This window comes from Macaca mulatta, chromosome 1, assembly GCF_049350105.2.
Source record: "Macaca mulatta isolate MMU2019108-1 chromosome 1, T2T-MMU8v2.0, whole genome shotgun sequence".
NCBI lineage: Eukaryota > Metazoa > Chordata > Mammalia > Primates > Cercopithecidae > Macaca > Macaca mulatta.
Window position 1 is genome coordinate 64,378,188 of NC_133406.1, and position 21,525 is coordinate 64,399,712.

The following is a 21,525-nucleotide window of genomic DNA, read 5'->3' on the forward strand; positions in this document are numbered from 1 at the left end:
CTCCAGAATCTGGACAGTCCGACCGCCTCGTGCTTGGTGGGTTTACAAGCTCTGGTTCTTACCACCCATCTTCCAGGATTTTTTTTTTTTTTTAAACAAACAAACCCACAAAACATGACTGGATGCCACACTCAAAACACTTGTGTTCGGGTGTTTTAACCTCCAACGATGGAAATCTGCTTAACATTGGTGTTTCTAAGGTGTCTTAGCATCAGAAAAGGAAAAAGACACATATATACGCATTCTAAGGAAAACGCCAGGAAGGGCCTCGCAGGGGTCCTGGTGCGGCAGGAGGACGGTTAGGCGTTAGAAGCTTCTAGTTCAGGCTTTGCCGCTTCACGTTCATGAGGAAGCGGGGCTCCTCTGGCCTTAGTTTCCTACGCTGTCTTCCCGTCTGTGGCTGACTGTTGCAGGGGAGTCAGACAAAGGCCCAGCTTCTATTCTGCATCCCAGCTAAGTCTGTAAAAGACGAAAGTCGTCGGGTACCTCGGTTACTGATATCAAATGTTCATAAATGGAGGCATCGTGTCAATAAATGGGTTTATTATTATTGCTTTCTTATGTAACTCACAAACCCCCGGAGGGTCGTCCCCGTGGTGGGAAAGCCTAAAACAATACACATATGTTTTCTTTAATTTAAAATTCATATTGAAGCGGGAGGTTTTAGAACTTCCAGGATGCAACATGCTACTTAAGGGACCGCGGACCGTGAGGGGCGGGCAGCCCTTCTGAGATCGCGGGCTGTTACTTTCACCCCTCCTTCGCCGGACCCCTCTGTCCGTCCGCAGCTCGCGCCAGGGAACCCGAGGCGCCTAGGCCGCGGGCTTCTCACCTCCAGCCTCCCGCCTCCAGCCTCCCGCCTCCCGCCTCCAGCCTCCCGCCTCCCGCCTCCAGCCTCCCGCCTCCAGCCTCCCGCCTCCCGCGCCAGCGCTAGCACCGGCTAGGAGCACCGCGTGGCCTGTATCCGCCACGGGCCCCACCCCCGTGCGTCAGCGCGTAGCTGCGCCGAGGCGTTTCCCGGGGGCGTGCCGCGGTTGCTAGGCGACCAGACCGCTCCCCCTCCCGCCCCTGCAGCTGCGTCTCCCCACTACCCAGCCCCGGCCAGTTGGGAGCGAAGGCGCGCTGAGCTGCAGTGTCTGGCCGAGAGTCCCCGTAGGAGCGTCGCGCCGCGGAGGCAGCCGTCCCGGCGTAGGTGGCGTGGCCGGCCGGACCCTCCAACTGGCGCCCCTCCCCGCGCCGGGTCCCGAGCTAGCAGATGGGAGGCACAGCTCGCGGGCCTGGGCGGAAGGATGCGGGGCCGCCCGGGGCCGGGCTCCCGCCCCAGCAGCGAAGGTAACGGCGCCGCGGGGTAACGGGCTGGAGGCGCCTCAGGGAGCGGCTGGCGCTGGCAAGCGAAGCTTGGGGGCTGGGAGGAGGTAGAGTGAGCCCTCAGCAGGAGGGACGAGGGCAGGGGTCTGACTGCCTCCCCGGGACCTCCCCCCACCTCCTCTCCGTCAGGGCCCCCTCCCCCCATCCCTGGCTCACCGGGCGCGGGGGAGGGGGCTAGAGAGGAGTTAGAGCAAGAAGAATTTCCACCCCTGGAATACCCCTGAAACCCTAGATCGGGGTATATGGTAAGGGATTACGAAAACTAGGACTTTTTGTGGGGCTTTTTAGTAAACGGGGAGAGACCGGGAGCGATACCTTGGAAAGAAGCCCTGTTGCTTAGAGCGGATAACCAAGGGCTGAACTCTTGGGGTTTGCTGTGAGGGGTGCGGTCTAGCTTCGGATGTGCAGGTTGTGGGCTGTGCTGGGTACGGCTTTTTCCGGATCCTATTTTGAGAGATTCCCCACCTTGCGTTGTATTTTACACCTCAATGGAGAGAAGAGACCCCTGCTCCCCGCTTTATTTGCATGCAGACTCTTGTTAATTTCCTCTGGCTGTTAGTCACTAGGCAATTTTGAACGTTTTCTTTTTCTTTATAAATGTGGACGCCTGTTCTGGTTTGTTTTATCAGGCTTATGGCAAAGGGTCAGTCACATTCAGAATATTTGGTTTCTGTCAGTGAAGCCGTTGCCTGTTAAAAATATAAATAATTCTATCAGAATGTGAGCATGTTTTTAAAAAGAGCATTCCAAAAATATTTGTAGGGTTTTCTCCCCCTTGTATTTTTATAACACATCTATAAAGAAAACTCTAGAACGAATTTCACAAAACAGTTTTTAAAGGTGACCAGAATATTCCAGGATATTTTAAAAGACATTAAACAAATTATTCCTCTGCAACATCGTCATTGTTATATTCATAGTGTATCATGTAAAATGATACAATGAAATGCTGATGTGTGTAACTGGGAAATCCGTGTTCTTGGTAGCAGATGAAATACATTATTCAGGGCCATCTTGTGGATGAAATAAATCCTCTCCGTCTTTTGTGTTCCCTTACAGTGGTGGAGCCACAGTGTTAAAGAACAGAGAAGTGATCCTTAATCATTTAGAATTTTGCCTCCACCATTCACCAGAAAATGAAGTGGAAAGAGAAGTAAATTCATTACATTTTATATTTTAGAGCATCCTTTTAGTGTTTGCTGTAGTACTTAACTGTATTTTTCTACAAGTTAGGTAGATGTAAGTAGGTAAGCAAGTAAATTAATAAAGAGAAGACAGCCTTAAAAAGGCCTTTTATTTCTTGCCTGTAAGACCCAGAAGTGTATAGACTGGAGCTAGTCTTCCATTAACATGGGGAAGACAGGCTCAGAGGAGAAGGTAGCACAGCCAGTGTTAGAGCTGAGATTAGAATCCAAGTCTCTGACTTTGAAAAACTATTACCTCTGTTAGTTTTTTCTGGTCTTTTTTTTTCTCTATGAACTTCAGATTCAAACTAGACTTTATTTTCAAGTAGTAAGTTATTATGAGATCCTCCTGATAGTCCTTATTATTTTTAACAACATTCAGAGAGACTTGTTTCAACTATTTTAAAATAAAAACCTAGAAATGCTGTCCTTGAAAAACAAAAGTTGGATTTCCTCTGTTCCTCTTCCAAATACCCGAGTTGTTTATATTCAGTGCCAAAATGTGTAGACTTTTATTTCTATTACTGTTCCTTGTAGCAGATATGAAGCAGTTAAGAGACAGGATTTTATATTCTTCAGTTACTGACATTTTATCTGTAATCCTTTCAACTAGGTTGGGGGATGGTGTCTATGATACCTTCATGATGATAGATGAAACCAAATGTCCCCCCTGTTCAAATGTGCTCTGCAATCCTTCTGAACCACCTCCACCCAGAAGACTAAATGTAAGTAAAAGAAGTAATTCTTTGTACATGAATTGTTTTGGAAAGGAGGAAGTGCTACTTGATGCTCAAGGTACACTTATGTATCACTGACTACCAGACCTTTTTTTTGTTTCTTTTTGATTCCTCTTGACTTTGAAATAACAATGTCTGTGGTCCAAATTTAGCTTTTCAGAATGATTTCAATTTGAAGCTCACCTTTTTATTTCAGTTTCCACTGGGATAAATATATAGCACTAGGAAAAAAATAATATGCTACTTTTATGTAGGTAATGCTTATTTTTGTATAGGATGATATACACCTAGTATTACAAAGGCTCCTTTTAACAAAAATAAGAAACAGAAAACATCTCGGAATTCATAGATCTGCAGGGTTTTTTTCCCCCTGCACGATGGAAATGTAGTCTTCGTTTATTAGTATGCTAAAGAGAACCATTTTATAGATAGATGGTAATTAACACAGTTTGGGACTGCGACACTTAGCCTTTTTTTTTTTTTTTTTTTTTTTGAGATGGAGTCTCTCTGTCGCCCAGGCTGGAGTGCAATGGCATGATCTTGGCTCACTGCAACCTCTGCCTCCCAGGTTGAAGTGATTCTCCTGCTTCAGCTGCCTGAGTAGCTGGGATTACAGGCGCGCGCCACCACGCCCAGCTAATTTTTGTATTTTTAGTAGAGACGGGGTTTCACCATGTTGGTCAGGCTGGTCTTGAACTCCTGACCTCGTGATCCACCTGCCTCAGCTTCCCGAAGTGCTGGGATTACAGGCATGAGCCACCGCGCCTGGCAGCTTTTTTTTTTTTTTTTAACTTAAGATAAAATTAATTCACATTCCCTCGGCATGCGTAGAGTGGTAGGCAGAGCAGGGTTTGGCCAAGTTCCATGACAAGGAGAGGCTATCCTATGACTTTAAAATTTGCTGCATATGTTATCAGATGAACAAACTGAATAATTGAATTGACTCATTTGTAATATTTCTCTTTCACATTTCTGTGTTTAAGACCTGAAATTGTTTCTATATGGAAAAATCACTTGTATTTTTCATAGTCCTTCCTGTTGTCATCAGTTTTTGCTTAAAATCAACCTTTTTCCTTTTTTTTTTTTTTCCTAAGATGGAGTCTTACTCTGTCGTCCAGGCTGGAGTGCAATGGCGTGACATCGGTTCATTGCAACCTCCGCCTCCCGGGTTCAAGCAATTCTCCTGCCTCAGCCTTCCTGAGTAGCTGGGATTACAGGTGCCTGCCACCACGCCCAGCTAATTTTTGTATTTTTAATAGAGACAGGGTTTCACCATGTTGGTCAGGCTGGTCTCGAACTCCTGACCTCAAGTGATCCACTTCCCTCGGCCTCCCGAACTGCTGGGATTACAGGCGTGAGCCACCGTGCCTGGCCCTTTTCCCCACTTTCAGCACTAATAGTATACAAAACGTGAGCTAAAAATATCTTGAAGGCTGGTCACCCTATTTTTTGTCTCCTTTTGGAGTGTAGTGGGGTTTTTTTTCCATTCTTTGCAAGTTTGTTTCTTTAATATGTCAAAATGTCTAAGAACTTCAGAACCATATACATCTTGTGTTGCCCATCAGATTGCTTGGTTACTTGCTGCCAATTGGCTCATCTCTATAGGAAACTATTTGCAATTGGGTTGAAGTGTTAACATCTGACTTTAAGTCATTTTAACTTTGATTTTTTTTTTTTTTTTTTTTTTTTGTGGTGGAGTCTCACTCTGTCGCCTAGGCTGGAGTGCAGTGGCGCTATCTTGGCTTACTGCAACCTCTGCCTCCCGGGTTCAAGCGATTCTCCTGCCTCACCCTCCCAAGCAGCTGGGATTATAGGCACCAACCTACATGCCCAGATAATTTTCGTATTTTTAGTAGAGACAGGGTTTCACCATATTGGTCAGACTGGTTTTGAACTCCTGGGCTCATGATCCGCCCACCTCAGCCTCCCAAAGTGCTGGGATTACAGGTGCGAGCCATTGCGCCTGGCCAAGTCATTTTAACTTTGATTCAGAGTTAGCCAATGCTATTTACCTTCCAGTAGGTTACTTACTTTGTATGTTTCAGGATCAAAAATGAATTTCTTACTGCATGGTGTTCGGCATAGCAGTTTTGTAGGGGAGCAAGAAGAAAGATGTCTTTCTCGCGTAAAGATGTCTTTACTTTTTACTCATTTCTTTTTTTTTTTTTTTTGAGACGGAGTCTCACTCTGTCACCCAGGCTGGAGTGCACTGGCACTCACTGCAAGCTCTGCCTCCCGGGTTCACGCCATTCTCCTGCCTCAGCCTCCCGAGTAGCTGGGACTAAAGGCGCCCACCACCTCACCTGGCTAATTTTTTGTATTTTTAGTAGAGACGGGGTTTCACCGTATTAACCAGGATGGTCTCGATCTCCTGACCTCGTGATCCGCCCGCCTTGGCCTCCCAAAGAGCTGGGATTACAGGTGTGAGCCACCGCGCCCAGTCCTTTTTTTTTTTTTTTTTTTTTTTTTTTTTGAGATCAAGTCTCACTCTCTCACCCAGGCTGAAGTGCAGTGGCGCAATCTCGGCTCACTGCAACCTCCACCTCCCAGGTTCAAGCAGTTCTCCCTGCCTCGGCCTCCCAAGTAGCTGGGATTGCAGGCATCTGCCACCATGCCTGGCTAATTTTTGTAGTTTTAGTAGAGATGGGGTTTCACCATGTTGGCCAGGCTGGTCTCGAACTCCTGACCTCAGGTGATCTGCCCACCTCAGCCTCCCAAAAGTGCGGGGTTTACAGGCATGAGCCACCGCACCCGGCTGTCCTTACTCATTTTGCTGAAAAAAAAAAAAAATGCGTTTTGACCTCTTGGTGCCACTTACATTTCATTATGCCATGACTCTATCCCGAGATCCTGTTGCCCTTTTTACAAAGTTTTCTAGCGTCCTTTATTCAAGGGGCTCTTATGTTCTCGTGGTAAACTATAAATATCTGCCCCACTGACTTTTATTGGGTTAAGTTTTGTGTTGCAGGGATTTAGGGTTTGGGAGCCGGGGAAAAGGTAGGGTTTTATATCTGAGTGAGAAGGATATTCCTTTTGAATTTCTCAGCAAGATTTTTAAAACTTGATTAATGTAGTAGGATATTCTATTTGAAATGCCAGAAGCCCATCAAATTAGCAGGGTATATGAAGCATTCTTATGAAATAAAACATGATAAATATGACATTATTCATCTCTCTGGATATAATTACATGGTTAAGAAAATACTTCATAGAGTCAATCATATACATTGCTTGGTTATTGCAATTCTAACCCTAGACTAGAAATATTTAGTGTTTTTTTTTTCAATAGGTTTTTGGGGAACAGGTAGTGTTTGGGTTACATGAACAAGTTCTTTAGTGGTAATTTCTGAGATTTTGGTGCACCCATTACCCGAGCAGTGTATGCTGGACCCAGTGTGTAGTCTTTTATCTCTCACTCCCCTACCACCCCATCCCCCAAGTCCCCAAAGTCCATTGTATCATTCTTAAGCCCTTGTATCCTCTTCATAGCTTAGCTTCCACTTATGAATGAGAACATACCATGTTTGGTTTTCCATTTCTGAGTTACTTCACTTAGAATAATTCCATCCAGGTTGCTGTGAATGCCATTACTTCATTCTTTTTTATGGATAAGTAGTATTCTATAAGATATATATGTGTGTGTGTGTGTGTATATATACACACATATATACACGTATATATATGAATATATATACACACATATATACATGTATATGCACATATATATACATGTATATATATACACACACACACGTGTATATATGTGCATATATATACCATAATTTCTTTATCTACTCCTTGATTGATGGGCATTTGGGGAAATATTTAGTGTTTTAAAACAATTATACTTTAATATGTGTGAACACTAGATTTTTTTAGAGCAATGGAAGGAATGTTTTATTTATAGCTCATCAGACTTGATATGTAATTGATTCAGGCCAGTATTTGAGTTATTTACAGGAAAGGAAAGAAAGTTAAGAAGAGAACCCCTCCCTGAAAGGATTCCCTATTTAATAAATGGTGCTGGGAAAACTGGCTAGCCATATGTAGAAAACTGAAACTGGATCCCTTCCTTACACCTTGTACAAAAATTAATACAAGATGGATTAAGGACTTAAATGTTAGACCTAAAACCATAAAAACCCTAGAAGAAAACCTAGGCAATACCATTCAGGCCATAGGCATGGGCAAAGACTTCATGACTAAAACACCAAAAGCAACGGCAACAAAAGCCAAAATTGACAAATGGGATCTAATTAAACTAAAGAGCTTCTGCACAGCAAAATAAACTACCATCAGAGTGAACAGGCAACCTACAGAATGGGAGAAAATTTTTACAGTCTACCCATATGACAAAGGGCTAATATCCAGAATCTGCAAAGAACTTAAATTTACAAGAAAAAATCAACCCTATCAAAAAGTGGGCAAGGGATATGAAATGTCTTCAAAAGACCTTTATGCAGCCAACAGACATGTGAAAAAATGCTCATCATCACTGGCCATCAGAGAAATGCATATCAAAACCACAATGAGATACCATCTCACACCAGTTAGAATGGCGATCATTAAAAAGTCAGGAAACAACAGGTGCTGGAGAGGATGTGGAAAAATAGGAACACTTTTACACTGTTGATGGGACTGTAAACTAGTTCAACCATTATGGAAGAGAGTGTGGCGATTCCTCAAGGATCTAGAACTAGAAATACCATTTGACCCAGCCATCCCATTACTGGGCATATACCCAAAGGATTATAAATCATGCTGCTATAAAGACACATGCATACGTATGTTTATCGCGGCACTATTCACAATAGCAAAGACTTGGAACCAACCCAGATGTCCCTCAATGATAGACTGGATTAAGAAAATGTGGCACATATATACCATGGAATACTATGCAGCCATAAAAAGGATGAGTTCATGTCCTCTGTAGGGACATGGATGAAGCTAGAAACCATCATTTTGAGCAAACTATCGCAAGGACAAAAAACCAAACACCGCATGTTCTCACTCATAGGTGGGAATTGAACAATGAGAACACTTGGACACAGGGTGGGAACATCACACACCGGGGCCTGTCGTGGGGTGGGGGCTGGGGGAGGGATAGCATTAGGAGATATACCTAATGTAAATGACGAGTTAACGGGTGCAGCACACCAACATGGCATATGTGTACGTATGTAACAAACCTGCAGGTTGTGCACATGTACCCTAGAACTTAAAGTGTAATAATAATAATAAAAGAAGAGAACCCCTCCCTGTGTGGAAAAATTACCTCCCAGAATTCTCCAGATTCACTGGAGAAGATGACCTTGATGGTGGACTACACTGACGTAGCCTGCTTGGTTCTGGAGCATGCTGTAAGAGAGACATAAAGTGCAGCCTATGTTGCGAATGTGAACAGGAGAGTGAGGAAGCCTGATGTATGTTGGGTGAGGTGAGGCAGATGTAGTGGGGATGGTAAACCTACAGAATGGTGGAGACAGGGACAGCACAGCCCCTTTTAAGTATCCAGAGGGCTCCTACTTGAAATTTGGACATTTCTGTGTGGTTCCCAAAGGCAAAGTAAGACTTATTTTGCAAGGAGAGAAATTTGGTTTACCTTAAGGAAAAACCATGAATCAGGGACTCCAAATGATATCATTAATATTATTGTAATAGTTCCATGGAAATTACATTTCTGATATGTATCTGTTCTTATTTATGTTGTGTACCTGAGACCCTCTCATTATCACAAACAGAAATGAAGGCCTTCAGAGCCAGTGCAGCCTTACATGTAAGCAGAGTAGGGGAAATTCCCAGGGACAGACCCTGCACCACAAATAACCTTTCCTAACAGCTTGTCACTGGTGACTGCAGTTCCTAGAGGCATTCCTTTGGGTTAGGGCATTGATCTTCTGTTGAAGTTCAAATATCCATGGAGAGGTAACACAGTCCATTGTATAGCGAGTGGAAAGTATGTTTTATGTGGGGAGAAAGTGGGTGAGGCAATTCCGTGTATCCTAAGTGAAGGCCTATTGTGGGGGCCTTCATTGAGCAGAAGGTGTAGTTAGTGCTAGATGCTTGATGGAGGGAGATCAGACTGGAGAAATGGAGGAAGCCACCAGAGAGAGAAGAGAGAAAAGGGGAAGGGGAAGGGTGTATAGGAACTTAAACTTCAATGTATTGAGAATTTTGCTGAATTGTAACCAGTGTCTTAAATATTTTATAGTTGGTGAAGTTATTATTATTAATTAGACAACATCCTACAAGCAGATATTATTATCCACATCTTGCAGATAAAGAAACTGAGGCTCAGGAAGGCAACAGGGATCTACAGTTTTTTTTGTGTTTTTTTTTTTGAGAAGGAGTCTTGCTCTGTCGCCCAGGGTGGAGTGCAGTGATGCAATCTTGGCCCACTGCAACCTCTGACTCCTGGGTTCAAGCAATTCTCCTTCCTTAGTCTCCCAAGTAGCTGGGATTACAGGCACACACCACCATGCCTGGCTAATTTGTGTATTTTTAGTAGAGACGGGGTTTCACCATGTTGGCCAGGCTCATCTCCAACTCCCAACCTCAGGTGATCTGCCCACTTTGGCCTCCCAAAGTGCTGGGATTACAGGCGTGAGCCACCACACCCAGCTGGACCTACAACTTTTAAGTAGCATAGCCAGGACCCCAACCCAGGCCTTCTGACTCCCTGTTTCTTCAGGATGTGTTTCAGAGACTTCAGCAGTAAATATTTAGATGCATTAAAGTTAGGTAGTAAAGATTTTAAGGACAACTAGCCAAGATGCTTGTAGATGTTTGTTTTTGTTATGTAAATCTAATTAAAAGCAAACAATTAAAATTCTTTTCCTAGTTCCACCAGATTTATTCCCTGATAGATGGCAGGCTGGAGTGCAGTGGTGCGATCTCAGCTCACTGCAACCTCCATCTCCCTGGTTCAAGTGATTCTCCTGTCTCAGGCTCCTGAGTAGCTGGGAATGCAGGTGCGCACCACTACGCCTGGCTAATTTTTGTATTTTTAGTAGAGACAGGGTTTCGCCATGTTGGCCATGCTGGTCTCGAACTCCTGACCTCAGGTGATCCACCCACCTCGGCTTTCGAAAGTGCTGGGATTACAGGCATGAGCCACTGCGGCCAGCCAATATTTAGATTCTATATGCAGGCCTGTTTATTTTCTTGACCAGTGATAGTTTCTATTTTGGTATCAGAGAGACTGTATGTACTTGGGCAATATCTGGCCCCTTTATTTTAAAACTAAATGCCAAGCTGTGGCTACATTTGAACTGGCTTGTTGACTTTAAGATCATATAAGACATGATGTAACTATAAGTGTTCTATAAATATTTAAATTGATTAAATGATTTTTTAAAAGGACAATTTTTGTTTTGCTTAGGTTATATTAAAATTTCTAGTTTTTAAAGGTTTGACCACTTTTTAGCTTACATTTTTAGAGATTATAACTGTAGCCCAGAGCTCCTCCGGAATTAATCTGTTCCTCATACTACAGGCTCTCTCAAATTATCAAACAGATAAAGGACATAATTCTTCAGGGTCCGTTGAGAAAAACAGTTGTTCTTTTAAGTATCCTAGGCTTCCTTTTATTTTTAACAACAGATTTAACATTTTTATCTTTCCAGCCCCTTCTTAATATTTTTCACTGATTTCTTTTTTTATTTTTTTGAGACAGTCTCTCTCTCTGTTGCCAAGGCTGGAATGCAGCAGTAGCGTGATCTTGGCTCATTGTAGCCTCCACTTCCTAGGTTCAAGTGATTCTCCTGCCTCAGCCTCTCAAGTAGCTGGGATTACAGGCATGCATCACCACATCTGGCCTTGTTTTTTTGTTTTTGTTTTTGTTTTTTTTTGTATTTTTAGTAGAGGTGGAGTTTTGCCGTGTTGGCCAGGCTGGTCTCAAACTTCTGGCCTCAAGTGATCTGTCTGCCTTGGCCTCCCAAAGTGCTGGGATTACAGGGATGAACCACCATGCCTGGCCACATTGTTTATTTTATTTTTTATTTTATTTATTTTTTTGAGACGGAGTCTCGCTCTGTCACCCAGACTGGAGTGCAATGGCATGATTTGGCTCACTGCAACCTCCACCTCCTGGGTTCAAGCAATTCTCGTGCCTCAGCCTCCCAAGTAACTGGGATTACAGGCATGCACCATCATGCCCGGCTAATTTTTGTATTTTTAGTAGATACAGGGTTTCACCATGTTGGCTAAGTTGGTATCAAACTCCTAACCTCAAGTGATCCACTTGCCTTGGTCTCCCAGAGTGCTGGGATTACAGGCGTGAGACACCACACCCAGCCAAAAAATTTTATTTTTTAAGGTGTACAATATAATTGTTTTGATACAGGTAGTGAAATGGTTACTACAGTCAAGCCAATTAAACGTACCTGTCATCTCACAGTTACCCTTTTTTCTCTTTCTTTTTTTGTTTTATTATACTTTATGTTCTAGGGTACATGTGCACAATGTACACGTTTGTTACATATGTATACATGTGCCATGTTGGTGTGCTGCACCCACCCTTTTTTCTTTTTTTTTTTTTTTTTTTTTTTTGAGACGGAGTCTCGCTCTGTCACCCAGGCTGGAGTGCAGTGGCCGGATCTCAGCTCACTGCAAGCTCTGCCTCCCGGGTTTACGCCATTCTCCTGCCTCAGCCTCCCGAGTAGCTGGGACTACAGGCGCCTGCCACCTCGCCCGGCTAAGTTTTTGTATTTTTTAGTAGAGACGGGGTTTCACCGTGTTAGCCAGGATGGTCTCGATCTCCTGACCTCGTGATCCGCCCGTCTCGGCCTCCCAAAGTGCTGGGATTACAGGCTTGAGCCACTGCGCCTGGCTACCCACCCTTTTTTCTTAATATTAATTAATATTAATTTTACTTAGGTGTTTGGTTGTTTTTGTCCTTCTTTTCCTCCATCTTATTTCAAGAAACCTTGTTTCAATTCAAAGAATCTTAATTCAGAGGAGTAAGTAGAGCTTTTTTCTGTGGGTCACTGTCCCTTCCAGGAGAAGACTGTGGAAAACCTAGTGAAAGAAGTGGTACTCCTTAATCAAGTAGGCTCTTGCTGGGGAATAGTTTTTAAGAAGCACCCCAGGGACCTTGGACCCTCACTGTTACCAGGTACTTGAAGAATTGGTCCAGTTGATCTCCAGAATTCTCTCTAACTTAGAGCTTTTGTGATTCAATGAACTAAGTTAAAAGGCTGCAGTAATTTATATGGGGACCTGGGAGTGTATGATTGAACACTTTGTTGATTCCAGGCCACAGTCAACATTCAGCCCTCCTAGTCTACAGATGCTGGGAGAACCTGGAGCTGAGTTATATTAATGGGAAGGGCCCTGGAATAGGAGCCAGAAGACCTAGGTTCAAATTCTGCTTCTGTCACTTGATGGTACCTTACTGTTTACACTTCAGTAGGCATTATTTTGACCATGCTATTTGTCTTTAAGATTTGGGAAGATACTTGAAACAATTAGTAAACAGTGTAAGATAGTGCATATATTATACATAATCAAGTACCAAATTATGTGGCATAAACTGGACAAACTGCAGTTAGGATGTGAGGTTAATTAGTATGGGCTTGGAGTAGTTCTAAGTGGAAGAGAGAGGAATTGAACTGGGCTTTGAAGGGATGTAGGAGTCGAGGGGATGAGGGGTAGAAGGATTCTCAGTACAAGGACACATCTGTAAGGAGGAACCTGGCATGTGGGGGGCATGGTAAGACCATCTTGTCTTGAACAAAGCAAGGCATGTATGGGGATTAGGGATGGCTGCAATATTCAGGGAGTCTGAAAATTAATATAAGTTGCTAGAGACTCTTGCTTTTCTTATCTCCTTTTTGGATCATTTTAACCTTAAAGTAAACATGACTGGATATGTTTTGATGTTATTCAGTTAGAGGAGGGAAGATTCTTCCATCTTTCTGATGTCTTTAATGACTTTAACATATTCATTGTCTCTTTCATAGATGACCACTGAGAAGTTTATAAGGGATCATACTCAGCACTTTTTGGATGGAGGTGAGATGAAGGTAGAACAGCTGTTTCAAGAATTTGGCAACAGAAAATCCAATACTGTTCAGTCAGATGGCATCAGTGACTCTGAAAAATGCTCTCCTACTGTTTCTCAGGGTAAAAGTTCAGATTGCTTGAATACAGTAAAATCCAACAGTTCATCCAAGGCACCCAAAGTGGTGCCTCTGACTCCAGAACAAGCCCTGAAGCAATATAAACACCACCTCACTGCCTATGAGAAGCTGGAAATAATTAATTATCCAGAAATTTACTTTGTAGGTCCAAATGCCAAAAAAAGACATGGAGTTATTGGTGGTCCCAATAATGGGGGGTATGATGATGCAGATGGGGCCTACATTCATGTACCTCGAGACCATCTAGCTTATCGATATGAGGTGCTGAAAATTATTGGCAAGGGGAGTTTTGGGCAGGTGGCCAGGGTCTATGATCACAAACTGCGGCAGTACGTGGCCCTGAAAATGGTGCGCAATGAGAAGCGCTTTCATCGTCAAGCAGCTGAGGAGATCCGGATTTTGGAGCATCTTAAAAAACAGGATAAAACTGGTAGTATGAACGTTATCCACATGCTGGAAAGTTTCACATTCCGGAACCATGTTTGCATGGCCTTTGAATTGCTGAGCATAGACCTTTATGAGCTGATTAAAAAAAACAAGTTTCAGGGTTTTAGCGTCCAGTTGGTACGCAAGTTTGCCCAGTCCATCTTGCAATCCTTGGATGCCCTCCACAAAAATAAGATTATTCACTGCGATCTGAAGCCAGAAAACATTCTCCTGAAACACCACGGGCGCAGCTCAACCAAGGTCATTGACTTTGGGTCCAGCTGTTTCGAGTACCAGAAGCTCTACACATATATCCAGTCTCGGTTCTACAGAGCTCCAGAAATCATCTTAGGAAGCCGTTACAGCACACCGATTGACATATGGAGTTTTGGCTGCATCCTTGCAGAACTTTTAACAGGACAGCCTCTCTTCCCTGGAGAGGATGAAGGAGACCAGTTGGCCTGCATGATGGAGCTTCTAGGGATGCCACCACCAAAACTTCTGGAGCAATCCAAACGTGCCAAGTACTTTATTAATTCCAAGGGCATACCCCGCTACTGCTCTGTGACTACTCAGGCAGATGGGAGGGTTGTGCTTGTGGGGGGTCGCTCACGTAGGGGTAAAAAGCGGGGTCCCCCGGGCAGCAAAGACTGGGGAACAGCACTGAAAGGGTGTGATGACTACTTGTTTATAGAGTTTTTGAAAAGGTGTCTTCACTGGGACCCCTCTGCCCGCCTGACCCCAGCTCAAGCATTAAGACACCCTTGGATTAGCAAGTCTGTCCCCAGACCTCTCACCACCATAGACAAGGTGTCAGGGAAACGGATAGTTAATCCTGCAAGTGCTTTCCAGGGATTGGGTTCTAAGCTGCCTCCAGTTGTTGGAATAGCTAATAAGCTTAAAGCTAACTTAATGTCAGAAACCAATGGTAGTATACCCCTATGCAGTGTGTTGCCAAAACTGATTAGCTAGTGGACAGAGATATGCCCAGAGATGCATATGTATGTATTTTTATGATCTTGCAAACCTGCAGATGGAAAAATTGCAAGCCCATTGGTGGATGTTTTTGTTAGACTAGACTTTTTTTAAACAAGACAAAACATTTTTATATAACTATAAAGGAATTCTTTAAGGGCTAATTACCTAACCAGCTTGTATTGGCCATCTGGAATATGCATTAAATGACTTTTTATAGGTCAATGCATCTTTGTTATTATCGTCAGAGGTATTTCAACTGATGTATTATACTATTGGCTTAAATCTCTTTCTCTCAAGATAGAAGGTATAGCAAAAAATGTATCCCAACTACTCCTCACTTCTAGTGTCCCTCGGTGTCTGTTCTGGAAAGGGTAATTTGGGATATGGTGTTAGTTGTGGCTGAAAGCCAATGCTAGGTCCCTTACCCCAGTAGGGCATTCTCTAGGCTCATCGTAGGTGAAAGAGCTCACAGCAGACTGGGGGGTGGGGGAGCACCAGGAAGCTGTTGGTGACCTGGACAATTGGTGTCCCTGGTTTTCAGTGACTCATTCCTCTTCCCTTCAGTTCTCTGATGTTTGGTGTTATTATGTTCTTATTTTGCCTCTGATTTGTTTCCTAGTCACTCAAAGCATTTTACAGAAGCCTTACCACTTTACCAAATAACCCTGTAAGGTGCTGATTTAAAAGTTGAGTCATATGCATCCCTCCTTCTTTCCGCTCCTGTGTCCAAGGAAGATAAAACAGCTTCTCTGCCACAATTGACCCAGAATGCTAAAGATAGAGAATCAGCATGAAAACGGCAGCTCCCCAGCTTTGTGGTACTCCACGGACCAGCCTCCTTGCTGCATTTTTATAGAATCTCTTCCTTATAAAAGTAGTCACTCTCGGGTAAACCTTACTACAGTTTAAAAATGCTTCCCTCTTCTCTTTACAGCTACCTGCCACCTTAGTGTGCCACATTATTTCCTACTTTCACTTTAAGCTTAGTGCTATTCCCTAGATCTGAGTGAACTTCAGTTAGAAGAAAACTAAAAATCCAGAAACTGGTGATAATCAGTTGTTTTCCCCTTTATGTTTCTTAATTTTATTCTCTTCAACAACTTTTCTTTTTCTCTGCTAAGATTTAAACAGTGAGGGCTGATAATAAAACTAGTTGTTAAGCCAGTGTCCTACTTAGAAGGGTGGAGAACGGACAGAAACTAACTCATTGCTACTGGGTTTTGTTTGTTTTTTCCTGTCCCTTCCTCTATTTCTGTCCTCTTCCAGAACAAAAGTATGCTCAAGTTCTATCCTAAATGTGTACTTTTGGCTGGGTATAGTGGCTCATGCCTGTAATGGGAGGCTGAGGTGGGTGGATCCCTTGAGTCTGGGAGTTCAAGACCAGCCTGGCAACCTGGTGAAACCCCACCTCTACAAAAACAAAAATTAGCCAGGCGTGGTGGCACGTGCCTATAATCCCAGCTACTTGGGAGGCTGAGGTGGGAGGATCACTTGAGCTGAGATCGTGCGGCTGCACTCCAGCCTGGGCAACAGAGTGAGACTCTGTCTAAAAAAAAAAGTGTGTTCTTTAAAGTAGAATATTTGCTTTTTACAATATAGTTCTCAGAATGATCCAGTTCCATTTATTCTAGAATGTGGTGCAAACTCAACGAGATTGGAAGAAGCTCTTTTTGTTGGGCAGTGTAGTAACAAGAAAAGAAAAGAAAAATACCATGGGTATATTGTTTAGGGAACTTTTGCTTTATCCAAAAGTAGTCACGATTGCTGTAGCACAGGCTGTGAAAAATGAGAGAGTGCAAATCTCTCTCATTTAAATGTCCAGGGTGGCTTTAGTCTCCCAAGTACAAAGGCCAGATGGCAGAGAACAGCTTAAACTGAGCCTTTAGCCTCATTAATAGGAGGAAGTCTTGGTACTTTTGGTGACTAAGAAACTGGATTATTTAAAACCTTAATTATCTCCTTTACTCCTGGTTTACAGAAGGCAATGAATATACAACTCCTTTAGATCCCTCTAACTGCTGCTGAATTTTCTTTCTTTCTAAGCCTGCATCCTATCTCTTGATTGCATTGTCTGAAGAAGCTGTGTGAAATTTGTCTGGTCATTGGTTTTCTTGTCTGATAGTGGTATCTTGACCTCTTCACATGTCACACTAAATGCTGCTCATAACCCATCCTCGTCATCTTTACTCATCACTGCTTTCTTCAAGGGAGGTCTTGAAACTGCCTAACCTACCTCATGATCTGCTAGTCAAAATAGTGACTCTTTGGAAGACTGGTAGTCTCTGAATGAATTATCCAACGTCTGCTTCCCCACATTAACTGCATTGTATAGTTTTGGGAACTTTGCAGGTGCTAAATCTTCATGGCCATGAAGATGAAACACCTTGAGAAATGGGAACACCTCTTCACTGTGTACTTGGATCAGCCTTCTTCAACTACCAAGAAATGCATGATTTCTCTGCCAACTCCAGGAAGTAGTATAGCACGATTGAATCCTTCAGTGAATCTCTTCATCGTAACATAGGGTGTAAAAGCTCACATCTACTCAAAAAACTCAAATCTACTTTTTCAGTGGATACGAGCTTACATTGACTTATGAATGATTTTCTTGTAGGCCCAACTGTGTCACGACCCTCCAGTTGAAACAAAGCATGAGTTATTTTTATATTGAGTCCTTGAACTGCTAGCCAGGTAGATGTCTCCTTAAAGTCCAGAGCAGGATCCAAGTCAGATGAAGGAGGTGGCACACCTGGCTTAACTGCAGATCAGGGAGCATTGAACCTCTACAATTTGCTGCATTGGATTTGTGCTTGGGTTTCTCACTGAATAGTAAATTAGAGAAAATGCTGCTTTTACTATTTTGCATTTTATATCAACATTAGCAGCCTGTTCCCACTCGGGTGCTGTCCAAGGCACATGTTTCCTTGGGATGTTTGGACAGAACGATCTGGCTTGATGTATTTCTTGGGTTCTGGTACCACATCATAGAGTTGGTTAAATGTAGCCAGCAGCAGTGTCAAGACAGCTGACACTGTCTTCCAAGAGTGAATGTGTTGGCCTTTGGAACTGCTGCTAACGCCATGTGTGGGGCAGCGAGCACATTTTTAGGTGGTGGCAAGGCTGTATCTGATTGACACAGATCTGCAATCCCTAACACCATATTGCTGTTGTCCTGAATTTTCTAACTTGGAGAAATTTAAGGATCTCCTGCATTATCTAGGCAGAGCATATGTTGAGGTTGTTTTGCCAGTTGTTATCAGTGTTGAAGAAGTGCTCCTGCAAGCAAACTGTGTTAAAAGGATTGCGACCCCATATGCATCTGATGTACACTGTGTTTTGGTGTTTGTGTTTTCAGAGTTCTAGCCAGTACTGCGCCTGAACTTCGGAGAGAAAGGAGCCTGTGGCTGAGGTTTGTGCGTGCTCTATTTCTGTGTATCAAATGGACTATAAGGTTACTGAAACTGGGCTAAGTGAAAGGGCATAGACAACTCTTTACACTGTAGACAGATTTTAGAAAGCTATGGGAAGGCAAATGGATGTTTCTGCCTAAATTTGGCAACCTAGAGAGTGATGCAGAGCAGAGTCACTGAGGTTGGCATGCCTGTCTTCTGCAGGCCAATGCAAGTTTTAGGAGAGTGGGCTGCTTAAAACATGGCGCTTGTCCACATGAATTTGATGGTTTATGGGTGGATTTCAAGCTTAGGGACAAGTTGTGGTTTTTAGATGCAGTAACCCTATGCCACCTTTTGGCCACTGTTAAAGTTTCACTTGGATCCCTGCCCAGCCATAGCAATGAATGACCGAATTGGATCAGTTAGTGTAGAAATTCAGACTGTCTGTTCCTCAGTTACTGGATTGTTCTTTAGCCATTTTTCTTGTCATTTCAGTCAAACTGGTTAGGTTAGGTGACTTACTGATTTCTAAATTAACAAAATTGAATTTCCAAATTGTTTCTGACATGGTGAGAGTTGGGTTAGAATTTTGGTTTCATTCTCCAAGTCATTTTTTCTTTTTCTTTATTTTTACTTTTTGAGACAGAGTCTCACTCTGTCGTCCAGGCTGGAGTGGAGTGGCACAGTATTGTCTCACTGCAGCCTCAACCTCCCAGACTCAGGTGATTCTCCCACCTCAACCTCCAAAGTAACTGGGACTACAGTCATGTGCTACCATGCCTGGCTAATTTTTTGTATATCTGTAGAGGGGGAGTTTCACCATGTTGCTTGAGCTGGTCTTGAACTCCTGGGCTCAAGTGATCTATGCGCCTTAGCCTCTCAAAGTGCTGAGATTATAGGCGTGAGCCACCGTGCCCAGCCTCATTTTTTCTTCCAATATGGAAAATTGGCTAATCCACCTAATACCGCTCATCCTCTTGTATTCTATCCTACCTTCTACCCTCAGAGTTATTGATGTACTCTTTCATCATGTGCTATCATGATTTCTGCTTAGATTAGAAAGTAAGCTTAAAATGGGCAGGCCCATGTCTTCATATTGTTCTGAATTAACAGATTTTGATGGCCGCTGATCATGTGCAGATAATGGAAGCTCATTTCCTTCCATGAACCAGGAGCATGCTTGCCTCTTCTTTTAAGTTGACCTGCACAGTCTCTGATGTCTTCTTTTTGGAAAGGGTAATCAGATAAGGATTATGTAAGGACACTTTCTTCTGGTCTAGTGTTAGATACAGTTACCTTGATAATAATGAAAAAAATGAATATCACCAAAACCTAACTATGATGTAAGAATTCTGCTTCTGTCCCCCAGGGGCTCTGAAAGAGTCTAGCCTTAATCTTCTTTCCCAGAGGAAGTTTGACTTATGACCATATTAGTATGCTTTATTCCTCAGTGTTTAAGGGAGTTGGGGCTGACAGGTTAGCTGGCTAATGTCATTACATTTTAGTTTTTGTGACATTTAATCTGTTAAGAAGGGGGCTTATTGCATAATCAAAAAAAGAACAATAAAAAAATAAAAATTTCTACTGTGAAACTATTTTGATCTGTAGCAGCTAGTCATGTTAAAACACTTTCTGTTTTGCTTAATTCGTAACTAGGCATAATTAAAGTTAAATGCTAAATTTTAGGTAGCAGCTGATAAATGCTTCTAAGCTTTCCTGACAGAATACTCCTACTACTTTGGTGAATCATGGAAAATTCTTTCTCCTTTATTTTTAATTATTTCTTTTGCATCTGTTATTGATGTCATCAACACGGAAGTTGGAAAGGTGACAATGATTGTTCTAGACTGCCTCTGTATGCTTTTTCTCCTCTGAAAATTAAAAATACATACTTATACCTTGAGCCAGGTGGAATTGCCAAAACATGTTTCCCTCCGTGTCTTCAGTCTAGGTGATCAGTCTGTAGAGTGCTATAACTTACTAGGCTTAGAGCAGCGGCCGGCATCCATGCTATGGAAAACCTGGAGTCAGTACAAATAAGGAGTAAGAAGAGGCCAGGGATTGGCAAATCAAAGAAGAGTTCTGCTCTGCCAGAGATTAGCCTCCCAGTTTTAAATATATTTTTAATATCCCCATTTTAACATATCCCATTTTCACCTTCAACCTATACTTCCCGAAGCCCAAACTTTTAAAGAATTTACCTCTAGACCTGGCCTTCAGCCTAATATGATTAGGGTGTTTTTCTGAGTGTCTGTCAAATTATGCTGGCTAATTTCAATGAGAAAAGATTTTAAGAGTCATAGTGAACCCATCCATAAAAGGACTAAAAGCTCTCTGGTCCCTGAGATCCACAAGCCCTGAGAGAAGCCAGAACTACAAATACATCGTCTAGACTTTGAAGAAGCAGGATGTGATTCTTAATATAGCTCACCCACCGCTAAGTCAAGCCTAGACTCTAATATTTTTCTATAACAGGAGAAGCCTCCCTGACTGGAGACTAGAAAGAGTCTCACATCTTCTGCCACCACATGAATAGACTAAAAAGAAGGGAGAGTCCCAGATGGGGCCAAGTGGTGACCTGTAGCTATTTCAGCTCAGAATGTCAGCCTCTAAAGCATCAGGTTTGAATGACTTTGGTGTCATGGGATTCTATCCATTGTCCGTTTGAGTCTGCTGACATGCTTCCTCTGGAAAGTGCAGTTTGGCATGGATGAGTCAGTGGTTTTTTATTTTGGGGTGTTTTTTAAAAAATAAAAATGAATTACTTTGAGAATTTTTTAGCATCTCCTGATTGTTTCAAAACCAAGGCCGAGAACTGTCGCAGGCAAGAACTTGTGTGCCGAACTCTGAAGGAGGTGAGTACCAGTCACTGGGTAATTAGGGCTGTGCTGCAGGTATAGCCTCTCTCACTTGATGACAATGATACAGAGAGAAAATCTTGGGAAGGGACAAGGCTTCCCTGAGAAACAGCCTTACAGAGAGTCCACCAGTATTCCTCCTTTAGTACCCAGAGCTTCTGTTCACAGCCTGCTTTGTGAGCTCCGGCCTTCCTGTGAAGGAAAATGGAAAAACATGTAGAATGCTCAGGGCTGACCATCTCCCAGGAACCGGAATCAGCAGCTCTCTCATTTACCCTCTTGGGGCCCAAGCTCAGCTTAAGGATGAAACCTGACACGCAACTTTAAGGAATACAGTTTTTTTGGGAAGTTTGGATGTTTTTCTTAGGCCCAGGCCTCAGTCTGTGGGATAACTTTTAAAGCCTGAGGGAACTGAGCAAATGAAAGAGGAAAACAATATT

At 43.0% G+C, this 21,525-nt stretch overlaps 1 protein-coding gene and 1 long non-coding RNA gene across 4 annotated transcripts; one reads left to right on the forward strand and one right to left on the reverse strand.

The window, feature by feature from the left end:
* Positions 1–1,103: 1,103 nt before the first annotated feature.
* On the forward strand, positions 1,104–15,057 carry DYRK3 (dual specificity tyrosine phosphorylation regulated kinase 3). 3 transcript variants are annotated; one of them, XM_078004819.1, is made up of 4 exons: positions 1,104–1,415; positions 2,428–2,521; positions 3,166–3,277; positions 13,252–15,057. In XM_078004819.1, the coding sequence occupies exons 2-4, from the start codon at positions 2,505–2,507 to the stop codon at positions 14,827–14,829; spliced, it is 1,707 nt and encodes a 568-aa protein (XP_077860945.1). In that variant the 5' UTR covers positions 1,104–1,415; positions 2,428–2,504; the 3' UTR covers positions 14,830–15,057. The 3 variants fall into 3 exon arrangements, with proteins under 3 accessions (XP_077860945.1, XP_001086002.3, XP_001086117.3); XM_001086002.4 differs by having other exon boundaries at positions 1,104–1,332; XM_001086117.5 differs by lacking the exon at positions 2,428–2,521 and having other exon boundaries at positions 1,104–1,332.
* Positions 13,718–20,122, reverse strand: LOC144341449 (uncharacterized). The gene is made up of 2 exons (XR_013418375.1): positions 19,073–20,122; positions 13,718–16,201 (listed from the first exon to the last, which is right to left on the reverse strand). It is a non-coding gene; the product is annotated as an uncharacterized LOC144341449 (long non-coding RNA).
* Positions 20,123–21,525: the final 1,403 nt, after the last annotated feature.